Here is a 12455-nt window from a genome sequence, read left to right on the forward strand (position 1 = left end):
TAAGACTCAAGCAAGAGAAGAAATCTTGGCCCAACAATGTATCACTTACTCTACCAAGACAGTACAGCAAGATTTGAAGAAATTGCAATGTCCTTTGAGTTCTCTACCTGTTAGTGAAGAAGGTACAGTATTTTAATTCAGTTTTTATATGATTTATTTTCCTGGATTATGGAGCTCTTTTTGGCCATAAAGTTCAGAGGCGGACAAAGTTGAAATTAGGAATATAGACAGAGAAGGAAGATGTAAATGTAAATTTGAGGATAGAAAAACAAGTGAGAAACTCTTGAAGAAATAGACAATGAAACGATTCAGGCAAAACAAAAATTCAGGTTAAACATTAAAGAAAATTGAAGGATTTTTAAAACATTTTTGTGAGGGATGGCATTTTAGGGAATTGCTTTGAAATTTATATGTAATGGTTTCTTTAATTTGTAGAACATGACTTAAGTAAGAAGGAAGCTATTACTAAAAACTCAAATTGCCTTCCGATAAAAGAAGCCCCATCACTTGAAATAAATGGAGGTCAGCTATCTCAGCCACAGCACGACGTGCCATATTTCAGGTTTGTCTGCTTGTTCCTAGCAGAAAATTTTTGCATTCTTGTATAGACATTGAACATGCTTAATTTTATGTGCAAATATTTAAAATAGTAAATTGGGGGAAACTTACTCTGGATGGTTCTCACTTAACTTTTTTAAAAAACTTTATTGTCAAGGTGATTTACAGAAGGGTTACAGTTACATAAGTAAGGTAGTAAGTATATTTCTTGTCAAACTTGTTAACCCTCTCCCTCATTTTTCTCCCACTTTCCTTCCCTCCCCCAACAAGTAGTACAGATCATTTCCAACATATTTTCTTGTATTGCTATTGCATTGGTTCCCCCTTGTCCTTTGTCTCACCATTTTGTTGTTCCCCTTCCCTTCCCTAATTCAGATAAACGTGTATACAGTACCCAGGGTACCAAAATCAAATACAGTAATAACAGGGGATTAAACCATAGGGGGGAAAAACACAAAAGAAAAAAGAAATCACATAGTACATTTAAAACAACAACAAAAACCGTTTGTGTCCATGTCTTGGAGTTTATTTTGCTTAGCATCATCTTATATGGTCATATGTACATAACGATTGAGCTATAGTACTCATCTGCTAGGATCCTAGACATATACTAATTATTACACTTAAATTATTAAATTTATTAAGTTATTAAATTTTAATTTTTCCAGTAACTAATACGTTCTGTGTGGTTTCTTACCCAAAGGATAGGAAAATATGTAACAAATCTCATTAGAAACCTGAAACAAGATGTTTAAGGGGGAGGGGCAGGGCTTATGGAGGCAGGTGGAGCTGAATGAAAAAGGGAGCAGGGGCCAAGTACAACCAGAATATTTAATGTACATATGTGAGGAAGGAAGTGGAAGTTGGAAATGTGAAATGAGTCTAGGAGGAAGCATGAAGTGGGATGGTGAGAAGGATAGAAGGGGTCACTGTGAAGAACACTGATACTTAGATGTACAGGTTAAATTGTAATCCCCTTGCATAATCTTTTGCAGTTCAAAGAAAAATATCCTTCCCAATGTACTGTCCCAACCCCATAGATTGAGCCTTCCATAGAAGTCAGAATTAATCATTTCTTGTGAACTTTTTCAGAATAATGCATATATAGATAAATATGACATTTTTCTTTTCTAAAAATATTAACCCATTGTGTAATGTATACTATTGTATTCTGATTTCATATTCAAGTAGGTGAGAAATACTATCTCACCATAGTTACTTCATTTGGGTAATTTTTGGCTGTTTTAGTTTTGTTTGTGCCAGAACTGAGGCTTGAACTAAGTGCCTGGGTGCTGCCACTCTGCCTCTTAAGCTATATTTCCACTTGCACCTTTTTGCTGTAAAGGTCTTAGGCACTTTCTGTTCAATGTGGCTTCAAATCTTGTTCCTCATTTCTCAGTGTCCTGATTAGTTAGTATTACAGTTGTGAGCCACCAACGCCTAGCTACTCGTTCATTTTATTATGAGTATTTTATATGCTTGAGAACCAATTCAGCTTTCTTTCTTTCTTTCTATCTTCCTTTCTTCCTTTCTTTCTTTCTTTTTTTGTCTTAGGGCTTGAACTCTGGGTCTGGGCACTGTCACTGAGCTCTTCAGCTCAAGACTAGTGCTTTACCTCTAGAGCCACAGAGTCACTTCCAGTTTTCTGGTGTTTAATTGGAAATAAGAGTACCATGGACTTTCCTGCCCAAGCTGGCTTTAAACCACAATCCTCAGATCTCAGCCTCCTGAGTAGCTAGGATTACAAGCATGAGCCACCAGTGTGCCCAGCTTAATTTAGCTCTTCCTAGAGCATAAAATTTTCAAAGTACAAAGGATTTTAGAGATTATCTAGTCTGTTAATGTTATACAACTGAATCACTGAAGTAGTAAGCAACTGAACCAACTGTGTAGTATCAGAGCTAATCATTACATGTTTTGCCACTGAATATAAGCAACAAAATTTTTCTTTTAAGCTCAGAAACAAAAACTATCTTCAATTTTTCCCTCTGTGAAGCTGATGGAAGAGGTGGAAAGAGCCCCACTTTTTCTTTTTTATCTTAAGTTTGAAGAGATAATTTTTTTCTCTTATTTTTTTGCAGCAGGATCTCAAACGGGTCTCCAGTCTTATCTCATTGAGTGCTGAGATTATACACTTGTGCCTAGTATTTATCTTTTTGTGACTAGCTTTGATTTTATACGTCATATACTCAAATTTTATCTGTCTTTAAGAATTTCCCTTTTTTAAGTGTGAGTAGCACTCATTCCCCTGTCAGGGACACTCGGGGTGCTTCTATGTTTTGGCCTCATAAACACCTGAGGCTCTGCTTTCTGTTCTTTGGGGGGCATACACTTAGAAGTGAAATTGCTAATTCAGATTGTAATTCTACTTCTTTTGAGCAACTGCTATACAGTTTTCCATAGCAGCTATATTGTTTTACCTCCCATATGTGCTGAGATTTTTTTGTGTAAAAACAGATTCAACTTTCCTCAGACATAGGTTTCTCAACCTTACCATTATTGACATTTTAGAATTATGTGAATGTTGTGGGGATTTCATAGCATGCCAAGTTAGTAATAATGATTTAAAAAAAAAAAAAAAAGCCTGCAGGCATCATCAAATGTGCCTGACTCCAGGTAAGAACCATTGCCTAATAACCAGAGAGATAGATCCTGTCAGCCCTATCACTTGACTCCCATTTAGCGTAGGTACTTGGGTAGCCTTGTTCCATAGGAAATATCAGAGAATCCAATACATACTAAAGAATATTTGACTCCAAAATTTTAGAAAAACAAGAAAACCAAAATGGAGCTGTAGCTCACCTGGTAGAGTGCCAGCCAATGGAAAAGCCAAGTGAGAGCGCTAGTCCCTGAGTTCAAGCCCTTAGTACTGGCACCAAAAACAAAAACAAACAAGAGAACAAGCTAGCAGTGTTAGCTTAAAAGGTAGACTTTTGAGCCAGGCACCGGTGGCTCACGCCTGTAATCCTAGCTACTCAGGAGGCTGAGATCTGAGGATCACAGTTCAAAGCCAGCCTGGGCAGGAAAGTCCATGAGATTCTTATCTCTAATAAACCACTAGAAAACTGTAAGTGGCACTGTGGCTCAAGTGGTAGAGCACTCACCTTGAGCTGAAGAGCTGAGGGATAGTGCCCAAGCCCAGAGTTCAAGCCCCATGACTGATCAAAAAAAAAAAACAGTAGACTTTTGAGCCAGGTGCAGGTGGCTCACACCTGTAATCCTAGGCTGAAGTCAAGTGAATCTCCTGCCCAACCTCAGTAGTCCTGAGGCTTTAACTCAGGGCCTAGGTGCTATTCCTGAGCTTCTTTTTGCTCAATGCTAGTGCTCTACCACTTGAACCACAGTGACACTCTCAGCTTTTTCTGAATAGTTTATTGGAAATAAGAGTTTTATGGACTTTCCTGTCCTGGCTGGTTTTGTACCGTCATCCTCAGTTCTCAGTCTCCTGAGTAGCTAGGATTATAGGTGTAAGCCAACAGAGCTGGCTATCAAGTGGATTCTTTTTTTGGGGGGGGAGGGGTTCCGGTTGTGGGGCCTGAACTCTGGACCTGGGCACTGTCCCTCAGCTCTTCAGCTCAAGGCTAGCGCTCTACCACTTGAGCCACAGCTCCACTTCCGGCTTTTTTCTTTTTGCTTATGTGTTGCTGAGGAATCGAACCCAGGGCTTCAAGCATGCAAGGCAAGCTCTCTACCACTGAGCCACCTTCCCAGCCCTCAAGTGGATTCTTGTAAGTTGTAGGTGTAGAATGACAGACACACACAAAATATTGACTTACATTTATGAATTTGAATATAAAAATGTATGGGTTTTCCTTACTGAATAAGCTGAACTCTTGAAAAATGTATATTGTTCCTGTTTTCTATTTTCCTAATATTAGGTATCATAATATAATGCTAATACCAGTACTAGTGTGGACAGCACTTGTAAAATTGAAATCTATGTCGTAATTGTAGACAGATCCTCCAGTCAGAAACTGAGAAATTAACCACCGTCTGCCTTGAGTGGGACAGGAAGCTTGAATTGGACATTCCGGATGACGGTCAGAGCACTTGTGTTTGTTGATGTCTTAGCTTTGTTTGAATTGGACATTCCGGATGACGGTCAGAGCACTTGAATTTGTTGATGTCTTGGCTTTGTTTCTTTTAATGTGATTGTATTTATCTGAAACATAAAAATCCAACTTTGTAGTGTCATTATTTCTCAAAATAGTAAGAATTTTTTTATTATTCAGCATATATTCCCTATCTGTGTTACAGTGGGATAAGAGATGTGTGTATCTGAGTGCATGGTGGCTCAGTTATAACCATAGCTACTTGGAGGGTTGAGATATAAGAATCAGAGTTAAAAACCCAGCCCAGGTGGACAAATCTAAAAGGCACTTACATCAAATTGACCAACAAAATAGTGGGATTAGAGGTGTGACTCAAATGGATTCCACAGGCCATGAGCAAAAATGCCAGACAAGCATGAAACCCTGAGTTCAAGCCCCAGTACTAGCACAAAAATAAATAAAAATGTGCATGTATTTTGAGATTTTTAAAAAATGAGTGCTACCAATATTTGGTCTTATCTACACAAAAATGTTTTCTGGGGGCTGGGAAGGTGGCTCAGTGGTAGAATGCTTGCCTTGCATGCATGAGGCCCTGGGTTCAATTCCTCAGGACCACATAAGCAGAAAAAGCTGGAAGTGGCGAAAATGTTTTCTGAATCAAAATTAATCTTAATATGAAAAGGATTTTCTTAAAAGATTCTTATTACATGGCAAAGCTATTTAGAGAAAACTTTATGTGCTGACAGTATGAAATCCTTAGGTACTTAATATGCAATGAATTATTTGAGGTTGAATTCTTATTACATGAGAGAAGTGGAATGCTGTCTATTACATACATTGCTAATTATTAGTAGGAGCTGAAGCAAATAGCTAATGCTCAATATTCATATGACAAAGTTTGTGGCAGACTTTTTTTGTCTTGTTTTGTAAGAGTTTGATTCTATAAGCCCTAGGATATTGAATTTTTTTTCTTTTTTTCCTAGTTCTGGGGCTTGAACGCAGGGCCTGGGTGCTCTTCCTAAGCTTCTTTTGCTCAAGGCTAGTGCTCTACCACTTGAGCCATAGCATCACTTCTGGCTTTTTCTGAGTGGTTTATTGGCAATAAGAGTTTCATGGACTTTCCTGTCTGGGCTAGCTTCAAACCACAATCCTCAGATCTCAGCCTGGGTTATAGGCATGAGCCACCAGCACCTTCTAGATTTTAGATTTTAATAATTCATTAAATAGTCTTGTCATTTAGTTGTATTGCTGTAAAGGTCTAGTCTTGTCTTTTTAACTTAATTTCTTATCTCTTTTAGCTAAAGATCTTATTCGAACAGCAGTAGGTCAAACAAGACTCCTTATGAAGGAAAGATTCAAACAGTTTGAAGGACTGGTGAATGACTGTGAATATAAGCGAGGTGAAAAAGAGACTACTTGTACAGACCTGGATGGATTTTGGGATATGGTTACTTTTCAGGTATGTGATCAAGTATTTTGGATATAATCATTTTTTAATGGAATATTAATAGCAAAATGAGGTGCTAGAAGCTTAGGCATCTATAAAATAAAGGAGCTATTGGGCACAGCTTTATAAGCTACACTATCTAAGTTTTATAACTTCTGGGTCTTCTCTTCCCTCATAATGTTAGGAAATAATTGTTAGTGGCAGTAACAATTTTGCATGGGAAAAATGAGCCATTCTAGTAGTTCAGTGAGCAGTTACTGAATTCCTGTTGTGTGCTAGGCATTGTATGAGTAGATGATAAAAAGGTAAATTGCCCATCCCAGGGAGTTTATGGTTTGATATGCAACAATGTGGCACAGCATAGAATTCTAATTTAATGAAGAAAGTCCTATGACAGAGGAAATTGGGTGAGAATGCTTTCTAGCTTTCTGGGCTTATTTTAGAAATAAGTATATAAAATATCACTTAAAGAGCCAATTTGAAAAAGAAAGTTATATCATTATTTTTTGGTGGTGCTTAGGATCAAACCAAAAATAAAACAATTATTAAATCTAGACAAAAGTTATGAGGAAACAAATGTAATCAACATTGCCCTATGGCCCAGATGTGAGTAGTGTTTATAGAATCATTTACCAATTGGGTGACTCACTACATTTTTCAATGGTGACCCATTTTGTTGTTTTTTTAATATCATTAATTTATGGTTTTAGAGGTAATATATTTACATTGTTTACAGAATAACAATGTATTTACATTATTAGTTTATATGTTTATTTATTTATTGGAGGGGTAGTCCTAGTGCTGGAACTCAGGGACTGGGCACTGTCCCTGAGCTTTTGTGCTCAAGGCTTTACCATTTAAATCACAGCTGCACTTCCCAGCTTTTTTGGGGCGGGGGAGGGTGGGGAGGGTCCAGTTGTGGGGCCTGAACTCTGGCCTGGGCACTGTCTAAGTAGGCAAGCACTCTACCACTGAGCCACCTTCCCAGCTTTTTGGTAGCTAATTGGATATAAGAGTTTCAGGGGCTGGGAAGGTGGCTCAGTGGTATGTACCGTGCTAGCCTTGCATGCATGAGGCCCTGGGTTCGATTCCTCAGCACCACATAAGCAGAAAAAGCCAAAAGTGGCACTGTGGTTCAAGTGGTAGAGCCCTAGCCTTGAGCTGAAGAGCTGAGGGACAGTGCCCAGGCCCCACGACCGATTTAAAAAAAAAAAAAAATTTCTTAGCCAGCGCCATCAGCTCACCCATGTAATCCTAGCTACTCAGGAGACAAAGATCTGAGGATCATGGTTTGAAGCCAGCCCAAATAAGGAAAATCCCTGAGACTCCTATCTCCAGTTAACTATCAAACAGCTGGATGTGGAACTATGACTCAACTGGTAGAAGCTAAATTTGAGCAAAGAAGCTCAGGAATAGTGCTCAGGCCCTGAGTTCAAGGCATACAACTGACAAAAAATGTTTTACAGACTTTGCTGCCAGGCTGGCTTTGAACTGTGATCCTCAGATCTCAGCCTCCTGAGTAGCTAGGATTACAGGCGTGAGCCACCAGTGCCTGGCTGTTTCTAACATATTTATAAGGCACCATATGATTTTTTTTTTTGATGTTTTGTATGTCCCTCCTCTATGGGAAAACCCCCTCACTATATTTGATGTTAGTATAATTTGAGGAGGGGAAGGGAAAAAAACAAATTGTTTAAATACGGATATAGGTTGACCCATTGCAATATGAGATGCTATGTCAAAAGAAAAACTTTATAATTTAGGTGCGGGCGGGGGGGAGGGTTTGGGGGGGAAGGGAGTGGCACGGCGCGGCGATGAGGGAGTATGGTTGTGAAAATGAGAGGGAAGGGATGGTAGGGGAAAAACAAAGGAGGGGGCAACAATGCTTGATAAGCAATGTATTCATTACCTTGCTCATGTAATTGTAACCCCTCTGTACAGTATTTTCACAATAAAAAACTGTTTCCAGCCAGGTGCCAGTGGTTCATGCCTATAATCCTAGCTACTAAGGAGGCTGAGGTCTGAGGATCCTGGTTTGAAGCCAGTTCAGGCAGGAAAGTCTGAGAAACTCTTATCTCCAATTTACCACCCCCCACCCACCCCCCAAAAAAAAAAGCTACAAATGGAATGGTAGAGCACTAGCTTTGAACATAAAAGCTCAAGGACAGTGCTCAAGCCCTGAATTCAAACTCTAAGACCAACACCAAAAAAAGTTTTCATTCTGAGCATGTACAGAAATTTTTGTCATAGTTTTCTGAACAATTTAGTCCAGGAGGTATTTATGGAGATCAAGGTTGTAAATGCATTATTTGAATCTTCTATATTTATTTATTTTGTTTGTGTGGCAGTACTTGGGTTTTGAACTAAGGGCCTAGTGTTTCCTAGGCTGGTTGTGATAATGCTGAGACACAACCTTTACCTCTGTTTTTCTTGTGTTATTTTTTGGATAGGACCTTGCTTTTTGCCCAGGCATTTGAGCTATGATCTTACTACTTCTAGACTTTCATATTGCTGGGAGTGAAGGGTATATTCTACCAGTTAGCTTCTGTCTTTGAAGATAAGAGTCCAATAGATTTTTCTACCTCAGCTGGCCTGGAACCACAGTCCTCTTAATTTAGCCTCTTACGCACTTGAGGAGTTAGGCACTTGTCACTAGCTATTGATCAAGAAGGGATTTTTCAATTTTTTTTTTTTTTTTTTTGCTGGTCTGACCACGAACTGTCTTCTTCCCATTTTCAGCTTCCCACGTGGCTATGATTATAGACATGAGCCATGGGGTTCTGGCTGTTTTGGGATTTTATTGTTAGAGACAGGCTAGTTGGGAACTCATGATCTTCTTCTGCTTCCCCTTTGCCTGTGCTTAGATTATAGGTTTGGACCACTATAGCCACCTTATTATTAAATCTTTTATAATAAGGTTGTGTCCAAAAAAAAAAAGAGAGAGTGCTAGGAATGTGGCTTAGTGATAGAGTGTTTGCCTAGCATGCATGAAGCCCTGAGTTCCATTCCTCAGTACCACATAAACAGAAAAAAACAGAAGTGGCGCTGTGGCTCAAGTGGTAGAGTGCTAGCTTTGAACAAAAGAAGCTCAGGAACAGTGTCCAGGCCTTGAGTTCAAGCCCCAGGACTGGCAGAGAGAGAGAAAGAGAGAGAGAGGAAATATTTGTAAAAGAAATATAAAAACTGCTACCCAAAATATATGAAAAATCACCAGTAAGAAAATTAGCAACTGGATTGGGTTGTAGCTTGGGCATAGAGCACTTGCCTAGCATGTAAGAGGTTCTATGTTTGATTCCTAATACCCTCAAAAAAAAAAAAAATCTAAAAGACCTGAACCAAGATGCCTCTTCAAAGAACATAAACAGATGGTAGACAGGCATATGAAGAGATTCTCAGCATCTGACATTAGGGAATTAAATGCAGTCAGTTACACCTGCACACCTTATGGATTGACACCACCACTGCTAGTGAGGAAGCAACAGGATGTGAAGCAACAGGAACTCTCAGTCATTGCTGATGACAGTGCAAGATGGCATGTTGAACTGCAAGACAGTTGGGTGGTTTCTCACAAAAATAAATGTACTGTTACCATATGGACAGCAATTGCAGTCCTTGGCACTTACCCAAATGAGCTAAAAACTTATGTTCTTACAGAAATCTATGTGTGGTGTTTATAGAAGCATTACTCATCATTGCCAAAACTGGGAAGCAACCAAGATGTCTCTTGATAGAGAAATGGATAAATAAGTTTTTCAAAATTGTAGCTGGGCACCAGTGGCTCATGCCTGAGAGTCTGAGATCCAGCCCAGGCAGGGAAGTCCATGAGATTGATGCAGTTAACCACCAAAAACACAAAACAAAAAAACCAGAAGTAGAGCTTCGGCTCAAGTTGTCCAATGCCAGCCTTGAATGGTAAAGCTCAGGGACAGCACCCAGGCCCTGAGTTCAAGCCCCAGTACTGGCACATATGCACATTATGTTTGTATTGTGTAATTTAAGAAATAAACAGCCAGGAGCCAGTGGCTCATGCCTGTAATCCTAGCTACTCAGGAGGCTGAGATCTGAGGATCACGGTTCAAAGCCAGCCTGGGCAGGAAAGTCCGTGAGACTCTTATCTCCAATAAACCACTAGAAAACCGGAAGTGGCGCTGTGGCTCAAGCTGTACAGCGCTCGCCTTGAGCTGAAGAGCATAGGGACAGCACCCATGCCCAGAGTTCAAGCCGCATGATCAACCAAAAAAAGAAAGAAAGAAACATAATTAAGATATCTTCTTTACCATTTTAGTGATTTAAAATAATGTAGAAGAAGTAGAGGAGTTATACATAATATCTTTTATGCAGATTTTGGAAGTTGATAAGACCAAAAATGATAGTTAATAATTTTACCATAAAAATTCTTGAAGTCAACAAATCGTTTAAATAGTTGATACAGGTGGACCCATTGAAACAATGAGACGTACAAGTCGTTATGTCGAAAATGAACTTTACAACTTTGGAGCGGGGGAGGAAGGAGGGCTGGGTGGGGAGTGGGAGAAGGATGGGATGGGAAGGGTAAACAAAGGAGGAGTCTACAATGCTTGATAAGAAATGTACTCATTATCTTGCCCATGTAATTGTAACCCCTCTGTACAGTATTTTCACAATAAAAATTTAAAAAATAAAAAATTCTTCAAGTCCAGATACAATGGCTTACGCCTGTAATCCTAGCTACTTAGAATGCTGAGATCAAGAGGATTATGATTCAACACCTGAGCAAAACTGACCCCATCATAACCAATTAAAAGGTGGACATTTTGTACACCTGTATCTCATCTATACAAGAAGTTTAAACAGGAGTATTTCGTTCCAGGCCAGCTATAACATAAAGCAAGACCTATTCAAAAACTACTGAAAGAAAAAAGGGCTGGAGGTGTGGCTTTAGAGGTAGCACAATACTGAGCCATTTTGATACCTTGAGTTTAAACTCGAGAACCATCACTCCCCCCAAAAAATCTTGTTGTGAACATTAAATTTGGGCTTTTATTAACAGGTAGAAGATGTTAACCAAAAATTCAACAATTTGACCAAACTTGAAGAATCTGGATGGCAAAACAATAACAACAATACCAGCAGAAAAGTCATTCGAGTAAGTTTGTAGTTTTAAATCTGAATTCCGAAAAAAGTTCTTCTCAAATTTTAAGCTTTAAAATCATTTACCTTCAGATAACTCATAAAAAATAAATTTCATAGCTGGGAAGGTGGCTCAGTGGTAGAGCGCTTGCCTTGCATGCCTGAGGCCCTGGGTTCGATTCCTCAGCACCACATAAGCAAAAAGAAAAAAGCCGGAAGTGGCGCTGTGGCTCAAGTGGTAGAGCGCTAGCCTTGAGCTGAAGAGCTGAGGGACAGCGCCCAGGCCCAGAGTTCAGGCCCACTTGACTGGACCAATAAATAAATAAATAAATTTCATATGTTATGTACTTATCTTTGAAGAAAGAACAAGGAAATGATCAACGTGAAATTTAGGATATTTCTAGAGAAAAATAAGTACAAGGATTGTGATTGAATTGGGGCACCCAGAAGTTTTTAAGTTACCAGATCATGAGTGTTCGCTTGTATTTTGTTTTTTTGTTTGATTGTTTGTCAGTTGTGCGGCTTGAACTCTGGGCTTGGGCACTGTCCCTCAGCTCTTCAGCTCAAGGTTAGCACTCTACCACTTGAGCCACAGTGCCACGTCCAGCTTTTTCTGTTTATGGGTGCTAAGGAATCTAACCCAGGGCCTCATATGTGCAAGGCAAGCACTCTACCATTGAGCCACCTTCCCAGCCCCGCTTGTTTGTTTTTATTTGAATTTGGGGTGAATACTGGATAGGAAAACATTCTACCACTTGACCAATACTCCCAGTCCTGTTTTATTCTTTGAACTGTACATTCTTTAAACTGTACCAGTAGATAATGTATATAATTTTTTACATGTGCTAAATATTCCAAGTACTCTGTTTAATTTATTCTATCCTTATAATAATCCTATGAGATTATCCTTATTATATGATTGAAAAATCTGAAGCCCATAAGTGTTGAATCACTTGCCCAAGGTAGAGCTGGGTTTCAGCTTAAATTTTCTCATTTCAGAGTCTGTGTTCCTAACTAGCAGCCATATTCTTTTGTTTGTTTGTTTGTTGGCAGCACTGGATTCAGTTCAGGAACTTATGCTTACCAGTCAAAAACACTCTACTACTGCGCTGTACCTCCAGCCCAGCCTCATTGTTCTGTATGCTTTTTTGTATGAACGATGTTTTAAAAAAAAAAAGAAGGAACAATGGCTCCGTAGAACATATTTTTCCTTCCCTGTACTTAATCTTATAAAATTTTCTGTTACTTGTTCCTGTAAATTTTGCTGCTTTAATCTAATAAAATCCCAC

The 12455-nt window shown here is 39.1% G+C and overlaps 1 protein-coding gene across 1 annotated transcript in view; it reads left to right on the top strand.

The window, feature by feature from the left end:
* The window catches only part of Dlgap5 (discs, large (Drosophila) homolog-associated protein 5), a 69337-nt gene that overhangs the window by 38852 nt on the left and 18030 nt on the right, over positions 1 to 12455 (top strand). The window contains exons 5-9 of the mRNA XM_013012214.1: positions 5 to 122; positions 436 to 562; positions 4513 to 4598; positions 5909 to 6069; positions 11087 to 11182. Of these exons, the coding sequence (XP_012867668.1) occupies positions 5 to 122; positions 436 to 562; positions 4513 to 4598; positions 5909 to 6069; positions 11087 to 11182 (588 nt within the window). The remainder of the gene's footprint in view (positions 1 to 4; positions 123 to 435; positions 563 to 4512; positions 4599 to 5908; positions 6070 to 11086; positions 11183 to 12455) is intronic.

This window comes from Dipodomys ordii, unplaced genomic scaffold, assembly GCF_000151885.1.
Source record: "Dipodomys ordii isolate 6190 unplaced genomic scaffold, Dord_2.0 Scaffold16, whole genome shotgun sequence".
In the NCBI taxonomy this organism is placed as follows: domain Eukaryota; kingdom Metazoa; phylum Chordata; class Mammalia; order Rodentia; family Heteromyidae; genus Dipodomys; species Dipodomys ordii.